This window comes from Mauremys reevesii, linkage group 4, assembly GCF_016161935.1.
Source record: "Mauremys reevesii isolate NIE-2019 linkage group 4, ASM1616193v1, whole genome shotgun sequence".
Taxonomy (NCBI): Eukaryota; Metazoa; Chordata; order Testudines; family Geoemydidae; genus Mauremys; species Mauremys reevesii.
Window position 1 is genome coordinate 145515147 of NC_052626.1, and position 20184 is coordinate 145535330.

Sequence of the window (20184 nt, forward strand, 5' to 3'; positions counted from 1 at the left end):
CCTAAGTTAACCATGAGAGCAGATCATGAGAGCTGCTGGATGTTGCTGTATCGTCGATGGAAGATCAGGCAAAGTCTTGCAATCTGCTTACCGTTGACAGGCTTCTGAAATGTGGCTTCTGCATTAAAGGTACCTTTTCATCCCAGTCACTGGCCCTCTTGTTTGCAGACATTCCCAGCATGGATTTCAGTGTCCCACTGAACTTTCCAACCAAACCATTTGTCTTTGGGTGAGAGAGGGCAGCCTTTGGCTGTTTTAAACCCCACATTGACCATAATGGTAGATAAGGTCCCACAGGGAGAAATCTAAGGGGGAAAGGAGTTCAGGACAGCTGGCAGTTTCTCAAGGACCTAATATTAAAGGCACAACTATGCACATCTTGCCGGCCTTAGGGGTGAGCCATCTGGGCGACTGCCCAGGGGTGCCATTGTCAAGGGGGAGCCATGCAGGGGTTAGGGATGCATGAGAAGGGTGCAGGGGTTGGGGGTGAGGAGAGGTGGGGAGCCTGGGGAGGCCACAGGGGTCAGGGGCAATGTGGAGGGCACAGCACCCACATGGACCAGGGGAACGAAAATACATGTTTACTGCGGGCACCATTTTCCCTAAGGCCGACCCTGATTCAGACATTACATAGCTGGAATTTAGTTGACTCGATACTCTGGACACTTGCCTCCATAATTCCAGGGCTTCTATCCCTACATTAGCCCTATGTGCCATATTGGTAAGGCTTAACAAGCCCTACAGGTGATAACAAGTCTACCAGATTCACCATGACACTGCTCATATGTGCCAATGTTCTACCAAGTCCTTCTTCTGTGGGCTCTCAGAGTGGTTAAGTTTCCTGCAAGATGCTTAACAGGATTGTTATCAGTGCAATGGATTTAAAGGATGAAATCTCTGCTAGCAACCCATCTGCATCTTGCCTAGTACTTGAACCAGCCAGCATTCCTCACACTTGAGCAGTCTCTCCAGCGTGTCTAGGAAGCAAATGAATTGGTTCACAAACAGATCTAATGAGGCACATAGGAAGATCCAGCATGCGTCACACAAAGCTGGACTCTCCCGCTGGCGTACTCCATGGAGTTCCTGGACCCTCATCAATATATTATACTGCTTTGCAGCAATGCTGAAAAAGGAGTGAACCTTCTCCATAAGTCTAAACATTTTGCTGATCTGAGGGATCCCTTGAGCTAGGTTAGAAACAATCAGATTCCACCGATGTGCCATGCAGTGAATGCTGGTTGGCTGCTTTTATAATAGTTGGGATGCCCATTCATTGTACCAGACCTGAGTCTGGTCTCATTGTAACATTGTACTATGTGATTTTGGACTGAGAGCCTGGCCTTCTCGATTTCATCCAGCATGTCCTGAATCAGTGTCTATATAGTGCACACAGAGGAAAAGCTGCTCAATATCTGAGATGTCCTTAGCTTTGTCAGCCATCAGAGCAAACTTGCTTATCCAAGAGTCGTCTTCTTTTATGTCACTGACACAAGATGCAGCCACCCCTAGCATCTCCTTTGGGATCATTTTTGCAGCATACGGGGTTTTTCTGTTGCAGAAGGTTCCGTCATACAGATGAAGTAAATCAAGGGTCACAAAATAGTTTCCCCTTCGGAGCAACTTTTCACTCTCATCCTCTGCTCATAGGGCCACTTCTTTTTGAGCAAGTGTGAGAGTGACGTCACCATTCTGCTGAAAAACAGCTGATTCTTTGTGACTCACGCTATGCTCCCGAGTCAATATGGGCAGCAATTTGGTTACCACTTTTCAATGACTGACAGATTCCAAGGTCAGAATGGACCATTGTGATAATCTAATCTGACGACCTGGATAACACAGGCCAGAGACCTGCCCCCCACTCATTCCTAGAGCAGAACTTTTAGACAAATATCCAACCTTAATTACTAATTCTCAGTAATGGAGAATCCACCACAACCCTTGGCAAATTGTTCCAATGCTTAATTACTCACACTGTTAAAATTTACACCTTTATTTCCAGTCTCAATTTGTCCAGCTTCAACTGCCAGCTATTGGATCCTGTTAGACTTTTCTCTGCTAGACTGAAAGCTCATTATTAAGTATTTGTTCCCTAGGTAGATATTTATAGACTGTAATCAAGTCACAACTTGATCTTCTCTTTGCTAAGCTAAATATATTGAGCTCTTTGAGTCTGTCACTACTAGGCATGTTTTCTAATCATTCACATGGCTCTTCTCTGAACTTTTTCCAATTTTGAAACATCTTTCTTGAACTTCCTCTACATTGGAAAACATAATCCCAACTATACATATAAAAGGATGGGGTCTAAATTAGCTGTTATCACTCAAGAAAGAGATCTTGGAGTCATTGTGTGGAGTTCTCTGAAAATAACCACTCAATGTGCAGCCATAGTCAAAAAAAGCTAACAATGTTGGAAATCATTAAGAAAGAGATAGATAATTAGGCAGAAAATATCATATTGTCTCTATATAAATTGAGCGTATGCCCACATCTTGAATACTGCATGCAGATGTGGTCACCCTATCTCAAAAAGATATATTGGAATTGCAAAAAGGTACAGAAACTGGAAACAAAAATTATTAGGGGTACTTCCTCCCTTGGTTTTCACACCTCAACTGCTAGAACAGGGCCTCATCCACCCTGATTGATCTAACCTCGTTATCTCTAGCTTGCTTCTTGCTTGCTTATATATACCTGCCCCTGGAAATTTCCACCACTTGCATCCGAAGAAGTGGGTATTCACCCATGAAAGCTCATGCTGCAAAACGTCTGTTAGTCTATAAGGTGCCACAGGATTCTTTGCTGCTTCATATGAGGAGAGATTAGTAAGATTGGGCCTTTTCATCTTGGAAAAGAGATGACTAAGGGGAGATATGATAGAGGTCTATAAAATCATGACTGCTGTAGAGAAAGAAGATAAGGAAGTGTTATTTACTCCTTCTCATAACACTAGAACTCAGGAATCACCAAAGGAAATTAGTAGGCAGCAGGTTTAAAACAAACAAAAGGAAGTATTTTTTCACACAATGCACAGTCAATCTGTGGAACTCTGCCAGAGGATGTTGTGAAGGCCAAGACTATAACAGGGTTCATAAAAGAATTAGATAAATTCATGGAGGATGGGTCCATCAATGGCTATTAGGATGGGCAGACCTGGTACCCCTAATCTGTGTTTACCAGTTGGTGGGAATGGGTGACAGGGAATGGATCACTTGATGATTCCCTGTTCTGTTCATTCCCTTTGGGCAGGGGCAGCTCCAGGCACCAGCATTCCAAGCAGGTGCTTGGGGCGGCAATCTGCAAGGGGCGGCAGTCTGTGTGTTTTTGCCCCCAAGCAACGCGCCGAATTGCCGCCGTGGATGGCGGGGGCAGCCCATGTGCTGTTAGGGCGGCACGTGCGTTTCTGTGGCGGTAGTTTCTATGTTCAGCTGCCCACGGAGGCAATTCGGCGGCTTCTGTCTTCTGGCTGAAGACAGAAGCTGACACTGAACTGCCATCGCCACGGAAACACGCATGCCGCCCTAACGGCACATGGATTGACCCCACCGTCTGCGGCGGCAATTTGGCCCGCTGCTTGGAGTGGCAAAAACAGTAGAGCCGGCCCTGCCTCTCAGGCACCTGGCACTGGCCACTGTCAGAAGACAGGATACTGGGTTAGATGGGCCTTTGATCTGACCCAGTATGGCCGTTCTTATGTTCTCACACTATCAATATTTACTCCTTATTTACGGTCTGAATTTGTCTAGCTTCAACTTACAGCTATTGGATCCTGTTAGACCAGGCCTGCACAACATACGGCCCGCATGCGGCCCGCGGACCCTCACTGTGCGGCCCGCGAGGGGATTCTAAATGCCCCGCACACGGCGCTCTGTGGGCACCCCAAAGCCCTTTGAATCCCGACCGTGGCCGGGAAGCAAAGAGCTCTGGGCTGCTGGCAACCGCGGGGAGCCCAGAGCCCTTTAAATCCCAGCCGCAGCCGGAAATCAAAAGGCTCTGGGTTGCCCACAGCTGCGGGGAGCCCAGAGCCCTTTAAATCCCAGCCGTGGCAGGGAGTCAGAGGGCTCTGGGCGGCCAGCAGCCGCGGGGAGCCCTGAGCCATTTAAATCCCAGCCACGGCCGGGAGTCAGAGGGCTCTGGGTTGCCCGCAGCTGCGGGGAGCGCAGAGCCCTTTAAATCCCAGCCGTGGCAGGGAATCAAAAGGCTCTGGGTTGCCCGCAGCTGCGGGGAGCGCAGAGCCCTTTAAATCCCAGCCGCGGCCGGGAATCAAAAGGCTCTGGGTTGCCCGCAGCCGCAGGAAGCGCAGAGCCCTTTAAATCCCAGCTGCGGCTGGGAGTCAGAGGGCTCTGGGCTACCTGCAGTCACGGGGAGCCCAGAGCTCTTTAAATCTCAGCCGGGGCCCGGAGTCAGAGGGCTCTGTGCTGCCCGCAGCGGAGGGGAGCCCAGAGCCCTTTAAATCCCAGCCGCGGGTAGTCAAAGGGCTCTGGGTTGCCCGCAGAGATTCCCAGCCGCGGCTGGGATTTAAAGGGCTCAGGGCTCCCTGCGGCTGCAGGCAGCCCAGAGCCGTTTGAATCACGGCACGCGGCCGCTGTTTGCCCCCTCCCCGGACCCCTGCCCCAACTGCCTCCCAGGACCCCCACCCCCTGTCTAACACCGCTGGTCCTTGTCCCCTGATACCCCTCTCCCGGGACTCTGCCCCTAACTGCCCCCAGAACCCCACCCCTATCTAAATGCTGCTCCTTGTCCCCGATTGCCCCCTCCCAAGACCCCTGCCCCAACTGCCCCTTGGGACCCCAGCCCCTATCTAAGCCTCCCATCTCCTTGTCCCCAACTGCCCCCTCCTGAGATCCCCCCCTGCATGTCCCCGGATAAAACCCTGGGACACTCATGCCTATTCTACTGCTGCCTGTCCCCTGACTGCCCCCCTGAACCTCTGCCCCATCCAACCACCCCTGCTCCCTTGTCCCTTGACTGCCCCCTGGAACTCCCGACCCCTTCTCCAACCCCCCGCCCCCTGACCGTGCCACTCAGACCAGCGTGTCTGGCTCCATGCAGCTCCAGACAGTTGCTGCCATGCTCCCCCGTGGAGCCCACAGCCCCCCCCCCAGCACCGGCCTTCCAGAGTTGAACACCGCAAAATTCAGGAGTACTCAAGCTCATTTTTGGCAGCTGTTACTTCATTTCTCCCAAATCAAATATACTGATCCACTGTAACTTGCTGTAGAAAAAGCAGGATAAAATTGAGCAAGAAATGCTTATTAGCACTGGAATTGCTATTTTCAACAGCCATTGCCTTTTTGTTTGTTTAAAAGGAAGACAGTGATATTGCATTGGCAAATTCCCCATAGAAAGAAAGAGTGGAACAAAAGAATAATAAAGGCACCTCAACTTTTCCTCATTTATGGAGGACAGTCTTATAATATGCATCCAGATATCCTCCAATCACACAAGCTGAAAATTGTTCCACTTTACTGCAGCTCTGTAACCATATGGGAACCGATCCTGTCTGTGTTTTGTGCACATCCAAAATTCCTGCTGAATGACCTGCCCTGGGAGCATTACCAGAGACCCAGGGCTGGGGAGGCAGGAGGTGTGTGGGCGGGGGAGGCACTGGTGGGGGGGAGCCCAGGGCTGGGGCAGCAGCAGGGTGTGGGGAGGGCACTGATGGGGAGGAAAGGGGGAAGCCCAGCGCTGGGGCGGCAGGGGGTGTGGGTCAGTGGGGGGAGAGCCCAGGATTGGGGCAGCAGGAGGGTACAGGGGGGAGCCCAGGGCTGGGACAGGGGGCAGCCAAATTTTTTTGCTTGGGGCAGCAAAAAACCTAGAGCCGGCCCTGCCGGGTTCCCCCAGCCGCCGGAGCCCCGGGCCCTTTAATTTGACCCTGAGGGCTCCCAGCCACCTCTTCAGCTGGGAGCCCCCGGTTGATTTAAAATAAAGTATCACCTCCCCACCCCCAACCTTCCTTTTTGGCCCACAGCTGTTTTGGTGGGGCGGCACTGGGGAAGGAGGGTTTGTTTCTGCAGGGCTGGACGGCCCTGGGTTGCGGTGTTCTGCGGGGCCGGGAGGTTTCGGCCCTTGGCTGTTTTCTTTGGAGTAATGTGGCCCTCACCGCTTTACGAGTTGTGCAGGCCTGTCTTAGACTTTTCTCTGCTAGGCTGAAGAGCCCATTATTAAATATTTGTTCCCTAAGTAGATACTCATAGACTGTAACGAAGTGGCCATTTAATTTTCTCTTTGTTAAGCTAAATATATTGATCAGTTTGAGTTGATTGGTATTAGGCATATTTTCTAATCATTCTCGTGGCTCTTCTTTGAACCATCTCCAAGTTAGCAACATCTTTCTTGACCTTTAGGCACCAGAACTGGACACAGCATTCCAACAGCAGTCGCACCAGTGCCAAACACAGAGGAAATAGACCCCTTCACTCCTGCTTGAGATTCCTGTTTATGCATCTGTGACAAACCATGGTACAATCCAGGCTAATGCCCCTGTGTCACCCCTGCCCTCCAGCCTTGGGTGCCTCACAAAGCCTTGCTGAAATAGCTCCCACCTGGGCAGCTCACAAACAGCCTAGGAACATGCAAGTCACACCCTGAGTGTCTCTGTAACTGCAGCCTGCCAGCCACACCTGGGTTACGTCAGGCTCTCACCAGCCTGAGTTAGACAGCAGGGTGACCCCCAACACACCCCCAGTCTTAGATTTCACCCCAGAAATGTATGTCCTGTACTGCCCAGCCCTTTCCTGGACACTACAAATCATATTAAATCCATTATTTCTTAAAGATTATACTATGCACACACCTTGTCACCCCAGAGTTATCAAACAGACACTTCAATTCCAACACATTGGGTTAGATAAAAAAAGTTTATTAACTACAAAGAGAGAGATTTTAAGGGAGTCCAAGAAATGAGGCATAAAAGTCAGGAATAGTTACAAAGAAAATAAAGATGAAACATTTACTAGTGCCTAACTTAAACGATATCCTATTCAAGCAAAGTTTCTCACCACATGCGCTCAGCAGCCTTCCTGACCACACTGTGCAGGTCAGGCTCCCTTCCTCTGCATCCACTGAATACTTCCTTTCTCTCTTCAGGTGTAGTGAATGCCATGGGCAGGGAGGGGTTTGGGGTGTTTGTCCCTCCTTTTTATAGTTTCAGGCCCATGCTTGAAAAACATTTCCAGCTGGGCACCAGGGCACACAGAGTCTATGTGGAAGGACATTTTCTGCTGGCTTTTCCTCACCTGTTTGAGCTTCCTTTGTATGTATTTGTTTGTTGCTCACCGGGGTAGGAGAACAAGCAGCTCTGAGGATCTGTCATTTCCTAACAACATAGAAACACACAGAGAGGGGCTGGGGGTTTGGGTGGTCATTTTTGTTGTCCACTTAGACCGCGTTTTAAGTAGGCTTGGGACAATGAGATTTTTAGCAGTAATTGTCAGCAACCATCACTTTCACCGCACACACATACAAACTGATGGCAAAACGTTTCCATCGATAACAATCCAAATGTGCAGCTAGACAAAGAATGAACAATGGTCCTGGCAAGCTTACTGTGGAGAAAACTTGTGGCGATGCTGGTGTCAATGGGGCTGCTTTCAGGATAATTACTTTGTACATTTTCACATGTGATGTTGACAATTTGTGGTTTTAAAAAGGTTATAAATAGTCTTGGCAGAATGCTATTTTTTTAAATAACTTCCACAGGCAGTATTGATGTTTATTTCTAATCATTTTTTTTCAATTTTTATTGATTTAAATTTTCAGTTGTGGAAAATTCCTGTGGGGATCAAACTGTAATTCTGTAATGACAACAGCTGTTGATTTTAAAAAGGTGAAGCTTTATAACTATTCAAACACAAATTATTAACATCATATGTCAAAATATACAAAGTCAACTTCCTCAAATCCAACTCTCAAGTAGCATTATTCTTACTTTCCTGATCTGCAAATTTCGATTAGTAGCAAGGGAAATATTTTGCGAGCAGTTGGTGTGCGTGGAGAATACAACATTTCCTGATAAAAATCCAGTCCTTCCCAGCATAGTTATAAAGCTTTAACTTTTTGAATCTCAACCTCAACTGCCATTAAATAATGTCTGACCTCCACGTATGGCCTGACTTCCCTCCCCTCTCCCACAAATTTCCACAACTGGATAATTTAAATTGGTAAAAAGAGAAAAAAAAAGTTGCTTAAAACCCATAATTTTCCACATCAAAATTTAAACTGATGGAACTTTATTTTAGGCATTTTTTTAAACGTCAGCGTTCTCCATCAAAATTATAAAAGGACATGGGAGGGTGGCCAGTGACCAATTTTTCTGCATCTTGGAGGTGGCAACATAAGAGGACGGGGATGAATATGGAGCCGCTCAGAGAGAGGCAAAGCCGGGGTCGTTGGTGTATTGGGGGCTATTGTTCGGGGGCATCGGAAGCAGAAGGGTTTCCAGCAGTGGCACTCTGGGTCAGGCTGGGCCCCTCACTCTCCACAGCATCCTCCATCATCTGCTTGTACTGGCGCTGGAAGAAGCCAAGCTGGAAGGAGACAGAGAGGGGAGACGGTGAGAGCCAGACAGACACAGGCTCACAGTAGAGGAGCAGGAGGGATGGGCTGTGGGAACCTCCAAAGGAAAAACCTTTGTATCTCTGCCAGCAGCTGGGAAAGTCACAGGCCCCACCCCCAGGGTGATGGGCTGTGAGGGAGGGGTTAGAGCCCAGCCCCACTCACCTTGTAGAGGGCTGCGGTAATGAGAGCCAGCAGGACCAGGCCCCCCACGCTGCTGCCCACGACGATGGGCAGGTAGTTATAGACCTCGGAGCGCTCCACCACCGTGTGCACCTGGGGGAGAGTGGCTGTGAGATGGGGACCCAGGAGTCCTAGCACCCAGCCACCCCCATTGTATCCACTCGGTCTCACTCCCCACCAGAGTCAGGGAGAGAACACAGGAGTCCTGGCACCATCCACCCTCCCTCTTCTAAGCCACTGGATCTCATTCTCCCCCCAAAGCAGGGACAGGACCCAGGAGTCCTGGCTCCCAGCTCTAACCACTAGCCGATGCTCTCTCTATCCCGGGCGCAGTCACTCTGGTACCTGGCGCTGGACGAATCCCTCCTTCTGGGTGTATTTCTCCTCCTCGTATTCAATCCGGGCCTCGCTCACCAGACTCACTTTCTGCTGCTGAGTCTGGAACAGAGAAATTCACCGTCCCTGACCGGAAATGACACAAACCAGCCCAGAGCATCAGCCTGGAGGGACCCAGAGCAATTTAAAGGCCGTTCACACGGGGATCCCTTGCCCGGCACTGAGCTGCAGTCACCTCTGGGGAGGGGCTCAGGGTCTGTTCACATGGAGGGATCTCTCGCCTGCTGCCAGGAGGCAGTGGCAGCTCTCGTACCTGGGAGACCCACTGGAAGCTGACGTTCCCTTTGATCATGAACTCCAGCGGCTGCTGCATTTCCAGGGTGGCGATTCTGCACCGGATCTTCTTACAGGTGGCCACGGAGCAGTCCTGGGGGTGGAAGGATATCGCCGGGTGAGGCAGGGGGTGTGCAGGGACCAGGGGTGAAAGTAAAATACAGCTCTTACCAGTATGGGGCCCACTCTGCCCCGCCCACCCCAGAAGGGGTGGGGCCTCAGGCAGAAGGGGCAGGGCCAGAGTGAAAGTAAGTTACATTTCTTACTGGTACAATCCAAACGCAAGCAACCCACCTCTCCTACATATTTCCTACCTCCCATTGCATGACTTCAATACAGAAAATAAAGCTACTACTACTACTACCAGTACTATCTGTAATAGAACTTTAATACTGGAATAAGCCTGAAAAAGTGAAAACTCACTGTCACATTTTTCTCCTTGTCCTCCCTCCTCCAGCCAGGCTGCCCGACACGGCTAGGCTCCCTGTTCCCCCAGCCCCTCACACTCAGCAGGGCTGCAGCAGCTCCCCTCTAGCTTGCAGCAGGGAGCAGGGGGACTGGCTGAGGGAGAAGCCTTCCCAGGACGCCTGCTGCCTGCATAGGAACAGTTTAAATTTAGCTGTTCACTCCGGCTGGATTAGGGACCATTTATGACATCCTTGTTAATTTCACTCAGGGTTGTTGGTGGGGAGGGGAGGTGAGACCAAGGCAGGGGCAGAATACAATAGGCATTTGGCTGCACATCTTAAATCCAGAGCTAATAAAAGCCAGTGGAAGGGGAAAACTCACTGTCACATCTGTTTCTCTCCTCCCTCCCCCTCCAGCCAGGCTGCCGACGCGGCTAGGTTCCCCATTCCCCCGACCCCCCAACTCAGCAAGGGCTGCAGCGGCTTCCCTCTAGCTTGCAGCAGGGGGACTGGCTGAGGGAGAAGCCTACCCAGGATGCCTGCTGCCTGCATAGGAACAGCTTAAACTCAGTTGTTCACTCCCTGGTTCAACCAGTGGGATTAGGGGCCATTTCTGGCATCCTTGTTAATTTCACTCACAGTTGTTGGGGCTGGAGGAGGAGGGAGGAGAGAAACGGATGTGACAGTGACTTTTCCCCTTCCACCTGGCTTTTATTAGCTTGGGATTTAAGCTGTGCAGCCAAATGCTTATTCTATTCTGCCCCTGCCTTGGTCTCACCCCCGCCCCCCAACAACTGTGGGTGAAATTAACAAGGATGCCAGAAATAGCCCCTAATCTGCTGTCTGAACTGCAGAGTGAACAGCTCAGTTTAAACTGTTCCTGGGGAGGCTTCTCCCTCAGTCAGTCCCTCTGCTCCCTGCTACAAGCTAGAGGGGAGCCGCTGCCGCCCCTGCTGAGTGTGGGGGTCGGAGGAACGGGGGAGCCTAGCCCCGTAGGGCAGCCTGGCTGGAGGGGGAGGGAGGAGAGAAACAGATGTGACAGTGAGTTTTCCCTTTCCACTGGCTTTTATTAGCTTTGAGTTTAAACTGTCTGTTTATGCAGCCAAAAGAGGTGAAAGTAAAGCCAGTACTGAATGCTTCACTTATTTGCCAGTACGCTGCTGCACCATTTTTTTTTACCAGTACCGGCTTACTTTCACCTCTGTCAGGGACTCAGCATGGCCACGAGGATCTCGATCCCCACTCACTGTCTGTACTAGTGCCAAGGGAAGGGGCTGCTGGGACCCGCACTGACCTGTACTCACCAGCAGGGGGCGCTCGCTCAGGTGCTTCACAAAGTCCTTTGAATTGGTCGTTCCCACCTCACTGGTGCACTGGGCCAGCTGGGGCTGGGGAGGGAGAGACACACGGTGTTAACGGGGGTGGGAAGGGGACATGGGGCCTTTCCCCTCTATGGGGTGCTGGCTACAATCCAGCCCCAGGACAGGGGACTCGCTGGCTGTGGGAGGGTGGGGGGGAACATGTGGCCTATCCCCCCCTAGGCAGCCTGTCCCAGCAGGGGGCGCAGTAGGGCAGAGCAGGTGTCACTGGGCCCATTTCACACACACACAAGGGCAGGGAGAGGCAGGTACCTTGGAGGGGACGACCTCAGAGGCGTCCCACACCCGGACCCCGCTCAGCTCCACGGGGAACTGGAACGTGACCGAGATGGGGACGCTTCGCTCCCGCAGGTTCTTGACCTGAAAGAAATAGACTCACCATAGGGCACTGCAGGAAGAGAACCCAGGAGCTCTGATCCCCAGTCCCCGCTCTGACCCTCAGACCCCACTGCCCTGCTAGATCTGGGGATAGAACCCAGGAGTCCTGGCTCCCTGCCATCTCCCACCTGAACCCTTCCCCCTCCATGACTAACCCACTAGATCCCATTCCACCACTTCCAATCCCTCCCTCTTGCCCCATTTCCCCCCTCACTCCCTGTGCTGCCGGCCTCACCTCGTACCGATGTGTCACTGGCACACTTGTACCTGCCTCCTTGGAGGAGAAGTTGACGTACTTGGTCGACTCCTCGAGGCTGGGGGAGGAAAAGGATGGAAGGAAGGAGAGAGACGGGAATGTGATGGATGGGGCTGGAGAGTGGCGGTGGGTGGGGGCATTGTGGTGCAAGGAGTGGGGATGGGGGCCCAGCAGGGGGCGCTCTCCCCCTGTCTTCACACTGACCTACCTGGTGAGGATGATAAAGATGCCGTACTTGACTGGCAGCTCCGCCCGGTGCATCATGCGCTCGGTGATGGGGCCGCCATTGTCACTGGGGGGAGGGGAGGGCAAAGGAGAGAGACGTGAGGAGACACAGGCAGGTAACTGTGCAGGGAGGCTGCACCACAGGCCACTGCCCTGCCCTGCTCCATGCACGGCCCCCTCCCACTGCTCCCCACCCTGCCCCCCGGCCCTGCCCAGCCCCCTCACCTGCTGGCCTTGGCCGTGATCTGCAGCCTGTCCCCCAGGTCGGCCTCAGAGGAGACGTCGAAGGTGGCGACGAAAACGGCCTGGAAAACACCCGTGGGATGAGTGTCAGGGCCTGGGGAACTGCCAGAGACTGTGTGGGCGGGGCAGACACAGGGGATCAGGGGGTCTGTTGTATGAACTTAGATGGAATAAATGGGTCCAGGGAGGCAAAGGTGTTAATCCAGTTTGGGGTCCAGAGACCTCAACCTGCTCTATGCCATGGCAACACCCCATTAACCATCATTTTAAGGACCCCAAATGGGGGAGGGGACAGCACCTCCCTTTGTTCTTTTCTCCCCCAGTGAGGACTGATTTCCAGCCCCCCAGGTCTGGCCCTTGGTTTGCAGCCCCGGCAGGGCCTGACCCCAGCCCCGGAGTGACCTCAGGGCTCTGTTTGCATTGACTCGCCAGGCTCCCCAGGCGCTTTCCCCAGCACATCCCTTGTCACGGGCTGGGCTGATCCCAGGGAACTGCCCCTTTCTGCCCACAGCTGGGCTCACACTAGGGTTACCAGCTTGCTAATTGCACAAAATTGAACACCAGAAATGAGGAGTTCAGGGTGTGGGAGAGGGCTCAGGGCTGTGGCAGGATGTTGGGGTGTGGGAGAAGGTTCGGGAGATGGGCTCTTGGAGGGAGCTTGGGTGCTGAAGGGGGTCTCAGGGCTGGGGCAGGAGGTTGGGGTGCAGCTGGAGTTGGGGTGTGGGAGGGGGTTCTGGAGTTGGAGTGTGGGAGGGGGTTCTGACCTGGAGTAAGGAGCTGGAGGGGGTTTGAGGTGTAGGCTCTGGCGAGGTGGCACTAACCTCAGGCAGCTCCTGGTTACCCAGCGCAGCGCATTAAGGCAGGCTCCTTGCCTGCCCTGGCTCCATGCTGCTCCCGGAAGGTCCGGGCCCCTAGGCAGAGGCACGGGCAGGCAGCTCTGTGCAGTGCATGCTGTGAAAGCCCACAGGCACCGCCCCCAGAGCTCCCATTCACTGCAGTTCCTGGCCAATGGGAGCTGCGGATCTGGCACTGGTGGGGATGGGGGGCAGCGCATGGAGCTTCCCTGATCTCCCCTGCATCGAGGGGCTGCAGACACATGCCGGCCACTTCCGGGAGCCCCATGGAGCCAGGGAGCCTGGCTTAGGCTCAATGCACCGCCAACCGGACTTTTAACAGCCCGATCAGCAGTGCTTATCGGAGCTGACAGGGTCACTTTTCGACCGGTCGTTTGAGTTGAAAACCGGATGTCTGGCATCCCTAGCTCACACCTGGGGAGTTCACAGGCCAGGGCCCGTCCCTACCTCGGCCCCGCTCCAGAAGATGGGGTGGTTGATGTGGCAGGTGCTGTTCCTCTGAGTCTGCTCCTCGGAGCCCACAGCCGAGCTGCACTTAACAGCCACGGCCCTCCTGTTAGACTGACCATGAGAGACTAGCCAGTCAGAGATGTAGACCACAGCGCCCCTGCCAAGCCCCCTGCCCACTCCCAGCAACTCAGCACCCCTGCCGATCCCCCCCACCTGCTCCCCACAACTCTGCTCCCCTATCCAGCCCCCTGCCCACTCCCTGCAGCTCAGCACCCCCTACTGAGCACTCCGCCCACCCTCTACAGCTCAGAAACCTGAGGAGCCCCCCCCAACTGCTCCCGGTAGCACAACGCCCCATGCTGAGCTCCCTGCCCACCCTCTGCAGCACAGCACCCCCTGCAGTGCCTGCCCCTCATGCCTGGTGTACGTTGGGGTACCTGGAGTAGCAGGACCCGGCGGTAGGACAGCGCAGCCGGGTAGAAGAACTGCACCCTGGTGCTGTAGGAATTCTCCCCGTGATTCTGGATGGAGATGGTGGTGTTGAGTTCTGGGGTGACCCCCACCACCAGGGTGCCCAAGCTAAGGGGGGAGAAAGGGGTGAGCTTCCTCAGGGCAGTGCCCTGGCTGCTCTGTGAACTTTTTCTAGCAGTGCCCAGCCAGGGACCCCAGTGCTGTGAGCTTCCAGTGGTGCATCTTCCCCACAGCAGTGCAGCCTGTCACACTACTCCCCATATTCTTCACAGAGATATTGTTGTGATATGAATATGGCATAACTAAGTTGTATTTTATGCAGGATGGGTCACGTGCGGTATCATTAGAAAGGTGATGATTTACTGCATGTGATTGTCCTATTTGTTTGGGGATGGGGATCAAACAGGGAAACAAAGGATTCCCACCACATGTAAATGCTACATAAGGCAGGGAAGTGAGTTTATCAGGGCCGGTTCTTCACTGAATCCTCGCCCAGGATGACTGCTGAAAATACCTAAGACTGATCTGGGGAAGAAAGAACTGGGCCCAGGCTAGAAGGTGTCTGGCGTGTGAAAGGAATATCTGGGGTTCTAAGCTGCAAGCAAGAGCGGTTTGTCTAAAAAAACCTCTGCAACCTGCTTAAAATGACATTTAGGGTGAGCAATTACCACTTGTAGCCAGTTTCTTTAGTGTATTAAGCTTAGTTTACATGGTTGTTTTATTTGCTCAGTAATCTGCTTTGATCTGTTTTCTATCCCTTATAATCACTTAAAATCTATCCTTTATAGTTATTAAGCTTGTGTTTGTTTTCTTTAAACCAGTTTGTACAATTCATAACTGGGGGGCAAAAAGCTGTGCAGATCTTCCTCCCCGTTGAGGGAGGGGGCGATTTTCATGAGCTTACGCTGTGCAGTTTTCTGTGCAGTGCAAGACAATATAATTTTGGGTTTACACTCCTGAGGGTACTTGAGTGCTGGGCAATTCCCGAGCTGAGTCTTTCCATGCAGAGCTGATTTCAGTGTCTGTGTCTTTCTGCAGCTGGGTGTGTCCCTACCTGGGTGTGTGCTGGAGGAGGCTTGAGGGCCTGGCTCAGCAGAACAGTGCTAGGGAGCCCAGGCTGGTGGAACCGGCAGGCTCAGTGGTACCCCAGTACATCAGGTGGCACCCTGGAGTGGGGAGGGGCAACCCTTCACACCCCCACCCAGGATCCATCACTACTGGAAATCTGGCAAGGTCTCCTGCTGGATCTTCAAGATCCGAGGCATCATCAAGCCGAATGCGTCCCACCATGGTAGGTGTTTTGCGGGGAGGACTCAGTGATTTACCCAGAGAAATTGAAGGAGATTTCTAACTGGTCATCGCAACGGCCATCCGTGCCACAGTCCTTCTGAAACGGGAGCTGGGGGGAGAGGCAGGAGAGCAGAATCAGAGTGGGTGGGGAGGGGGCTGCAGCACCAGCTGCTGGAGTGATACTGCAGGGACTCAGGGACCCTCCCGTTAGCCCAGCACTTCCCAGTCCCCTGCACTGGGTCACAGCTAAACCCATCATCAGCCCTGCCCCACACATACACCCCCCCTTTCTCTTCACCCTCTGCCCAGCAGCAGTTTCACACATCTAGTGGTACCATGGCTGGAGGACTGGCTGGCTCACTGGGGGATGGGGAACAGGGCATGGGGCCTTTCCCCTCTAGGGGGCCCTGACCAAAATAAATATTGAAAATTGTTCAGAAAAAATCACTTACTCCAAAATATTTGTTTTTTTTGGACCAAAATTTTGGGAGCTTTGAGGAGAAGTTGGAATGTTCCCATGGAGGGGAGATGTCAAGGCAAACTCAGCATCCATTTCTGTTGCCTTCTAGTCACTGCACTGTGTAAAGGGGTTTAGGAGGCTGCTGCTGATTCTGAATTTTCCAGACTCTTGCTTTCAACCCCCACAGTCACTGGTTCAATCCCTGCAGCAGACCCACCTCAGGGCCTGGCTCTGGCACCTTACCGAGCCTGCAGACACTGGCACAGAGTCCTCACTCAGGATGGGTCTGAGGCGGCTGGTGGCAGCGATGGGCTCCCCCGTCAGGGTGTAGTTGAGACGCAGGGTGATGGGGGTCAGGGTGTCCTCTGGGCAGAGCTGGGGAGACAGAGTGACACATTGGGCCCCTGAAGGGTAAGGAGGGTGGGCGCTGGGTGGGACCCAGAGACTGGTTTGTTCTCTGGATGATTTGGGAGTAAGGGGCAGGGTCGGAGGGGCAGACACAGTGGGAGAGGAAGGAGCTGGGACCCCCCACACACACTCACAGGTAACGTTATCTGGTACGTCTCACATCTTGTCTCGATGCCAAATTGCAGCTCCCTGCTCAGGACGGGGCCGGTGGAGTAGAAGGTGGCTCGGATCTTCGTCCGCCCGGGGTCCAGGGCCAGGCTGTACTGGATGGTGCTGGAGATCCTGTTGCCTACGGGGGAGGGGAAACAAGGGACAGAGAGAGACTGAGAGCGGGAACCCCAAGGGGAAATGGGACATGGGGCCTTTCCCCTCTAGGGGGCGCTGGCTCCAATCCATCCCCAGGGCAGGGGACTAGCTGGCTCAGGGGGGAAGGGAGCAGGGGGTGGGTTTGGTCTGACCTAGGCTGTCCATGGTGCTCTTAGTGACGGTGAAGCAGACCTCTGCCCTGCTGGCCTCCATGTTGAGCTGCTCCTTCCCCTGGCAGTTGAAGGCCGAGGTGGGGATCGTGGGGGGCTGGAAGTTGATGGAGACCCTGACTCTGAGCACCGGCCGGGACCTGCCATGGGGGGAACAGAACCATCACCCAGCTGCTCCCTGCAATGGGGCCAGGCCCCCTCCCTCCCCAGAGTCTCCCACCCAGCCTGGATGTGCTCACAGCACCCCAGGGAGATGGGTTATGGACACGCAGCTCTGCTAGAGGAGATGCTGGGGGGTAGAGAAGGGAGCAGCAGAGCTGTCATTGTGCCATTCTCCAGCAGGGGGCAGCAGTCTCTCTCTCTCTCTCGCGCTCTCTCTCTCTCTCTCTCTCTCTCTCTCTCACACACACACACAGGCCTTGTCTACACTATAGAGTTTTTTTCCTACAAAAAGCAGCTTTTGTCCACATAACAGTGGAGGTTTACACACTATAGTGTGACTTTTGGCAACAAAACTCTCCTTTTTTGCTGACAACATACAACCATGGAACATACAGCCCTAGTGCAGTAGTGGTGGTGGGGCGGGGGAGATAAGACAGGCTTCCTGCCTGTCCTACTGCCATGCTCGTCCCAGAAACAGCCAGCAGGTCCGGGCCCTAGATGGGTGGGGCAGAAGGCTTCACACACCGCTCTTGCCCACAGGCACTGCCCCCCCAGCTCCCATTGGCCGGGGAGTGCAGAGTCAGCACTCGGAGAATACCCCCCCCCCACACACACACACCTAGAGGCCACATCTTCTGACCAATTCTGGTGCGAGCCAGGAGAGGTAGGAACTAGCCTGCCTTAGAGCCACAGCACTGCTGACTGCACTTTTAACAGCCTGGTCAGCGGTGCTGACTGTAACCTCCAAGGTCCCTTTTCCACCGATTGTTCTGGTAAAAAAATCAGACACCTGGTCACCCTATCAGGAAGGGCATTGTGGGACACTTGCTTTCTTAGCCTGTAAGGTCCCTGGGGCAGGAGGTGCGCACTCACATGCACGCACAACCCCCCCCCCCCCCACACACACACACAACAGGGCCATGCTCCTGTTTGGGCAACAGCATATTTTAAGTCTTAATTGAGAAATGCAGCCTCAGGGGCACACAATGCGTCTTGCTGCTAAGGTTGCTCTAATGTCACAGCACATCTTCCGTGAGTGAGGAGAGCCCATCCCAACCCTTAGCCTCACAAAGATTATGGAGTGTGCAGCAGTCAGCTATGACCATTGAAATCTTTTTCTTACTAAGATCTAACCTTCCATAAAGGCATCGCCAGTGCACTTTTAATCTGCCATAGCACATTCCAGGGTCATTCTACACCTGCTCAGACTATTGTTGAAGTGCTCCTTGCTGCTGTCTAGCTTTCCTGGGTCAGGCTTCATGAGCCATGGTTTTAATGGGTAGGCAGGGTCTCCTAGGTTTCACTATGGGCATTTCAACATCCCCCGCTGGAATCTTCTGATGTGGAAAGAAAGTCCTTCCTTGCAGCTTTCTGTACAGACCAGTGTTCCTCAAGATGCGTGCGTCATGCACCTTCCTGGACCACCCTGTCCCGATGTCAGTGAAATGCCTGCAGTGATCAACAAGTGCCTGCAATACCATGAAGAAGTACCCTTTTCTATTGATGTACTCCATCGTAAGATGGTCCAGGGCCAAAATTGAAATATGTACTCCGCTGAATTTTGCGAATCCCATGTCCACAAAGCCATCCATTATTTCACACACATTGCCAAGAGTGACGGTCCTTCATAGCAGGATGCGATTAATGACCTTGCACACTTGTGTTAACACAGCACCCACATCAACTTCCCAACTCCAAACTGATTTGTGACTGACTGGTAGCAGTGTGGAGTCACCAGTTTTCACACAACAATCGCCACACGCTTCTCCACTGAGAGGGCTGCTCTCATTTTGGTTTCCTTGCACCACAGTGCTCGGATGAGCTCCACACACAGTTCCAAGAAGGGGCTTTCTGCATCTGAAAGTTCTGCAGCCACTGATCGTCATCCCAGACCTGTACAATGATGCGATCTTACCATTCAGTGCTTGTTTCCTGAGCCCAAAAGTGATGGTTCACCGTGTTCAGCTCCATGAATGCCAAAAGTAATCTGGTGTTGCTTCTTTCCATGGCACACAGCAGGTCAGGCAACTCTGGTTCCTGTTCAGATTGGGTGCTCATGATATATTGCACGACCAGCCGCGATGTGTTCACAACAGTGGAAAGCATTGCGGGATCCATCCTTTCACACAGAGATGGTGGGTGCAGAGTAAACAGGTAGTGTTAAAAATGCTACTAAAAGTGGTCGGAATACCATGGAATGCCGGGACAGGAGATAACGTATCATGGGACACTGAGCTAGCATCCATGAGGGGCTGTGGTGAGATGCACACTGGGATAGGTACCCACACAGTGCACTACTCTCACTGTCAATGCTAGAGCACCAAGTGTGGACGTGCTCTGCTGACATAAGGAGCGTAGTGTGAACATGCAATAGCGAAGTAATTATAGTGTCTCTTGATCGCTGACATAACTTCTATTAAAAAAAGCTCTGTAGTGTAGACAAGGCCTGAGATTTCCATGTGGAGCAGTGCAACGACAGAGTAACTCACCTCAGCAGCAGGACCTGCCCTTGTGCCCCCACCGCGATGTCTGGCAGCCCATCCCCTGTCAGATCTGTCCCGCCACTGACAGCCTGGCCAAAGTAGTGCAGCCTGCTGGGAAACAGCGACCCCTCGATGTGCTGTGGGGCAAAGAGAGCAGTAAGGGGTGTGGAAGGGGAGGCTGTACTGTATAATGGACACTAGGGGGCATCGGAAGGTGAAGGATGGGGGAGGATAAGAAATGGGAAAGTGGCAGCTCCAGGCTAATAGGCGCTAGGAGGCCGTGGGGCCCCACAATGTCTCTTCAGGGCTCTGTGGTGACCACTCCACACTGGGGCTGGGCTCACCTGTCTGTACTGGGGACTGAGGCCTCCCTTTTCCCCATGGAAGATGTACAAGGCCCCTCTATTGTTATTCTCCATTGGGGCCCCGATGGCCACGTCCGTCCATCCGTCCCCGCTGATGTCCCCGATTTCGGACATGCTGGCCCCGAAGTGCCCGAATGCCTGACCCGTCTGTCCTTGCAGTGTCTTGGTGCACATCAACATCGCCCCCTGAAGGCCCCATCCAAAGAGACACGTGGGGAAAGGATTAGCACTGACAGCCAGCAGAGAGTGCCCCCTACTAACCCCCTTTTCCCTCTCTCTGCAGCACAGCGCCCCTTGGTGCCGCTCTGGGGCATTGGGGCCAGCAGGGAGGAGCGTCCCCTCATGATCCTCCCACTCTGCTCCCTGGAACACCACACCTGCTACTGCCATGCTAATAGTCCCAGCATCACAACCCCATGGCAGTGCAGGCAAAAAAGATACCCCAGGCCATCCATCTTCCCCCTGG

General features: G+C 53.1%; 1 protein-coding gene across 1 annotated transcript in view; it reads right to left on the bottom strand.

The window, feature by feature from the left end:
- Positions 1-6849: 6849 nt before the first annotated feature.
- The window catches only part of LOC120403219 (integrin alpha-D-like), a 40829-nt gene continuing 27494 nt past the window's right edge, over positions 6850-20184 (bottom strand). The window contains exons 15-31 of the mRNA XM_039534078.1: positions 19698-19904; positions 19360-19490; positions 16691-16848; positions 16367-16521; positions 16068-16199; positions 15400-15473; positions 14041-14182; positions 13601-13714; positions 12282-12361; positions 12040-12123; positions 11811-11889; positions 11450-11557; positions 11123-11206; positions 9392-9505; positions 9088-9180; positions 8725-8835; positions 6850-8531 (exon numbers count right to left, since the gene is read on the bottom strand). Of these exons, the coding sequence (XP_039390012.1) occupies positions 8409-8531; positions 8725-8835; positions 9088-9180; positions 9392-9505; positions 11123-11206; positions 11450-11557; positions 11811-11889; positions 12040-12123; positions 12282-12361; positions 13601-13714; positions 14041-14182; positions 15400-15473; positions 16068-16199; positions 16367-16521; positions 16691-16848; positions 19360-19490; positions 19698-19904 (1989 nt within the window). The 3' untranslated portion in view covers positions 6850-8408. The remainder of the gene's footprint in view (positions 8532-8724; positions 8836-9087; positions 9181-9391; positions 9506-11122; positions 11207-11449; positions 11558-11810; positions 11890-12039; positions 12124-12281; positions 12362-13600; positions 13715-14040; positions 14183-15399; positions 15474-16067; positions 16200-16366; positions 16522-16690; positions 16849-19359; positions 19491-19697; positions 19905-20184) is intronic.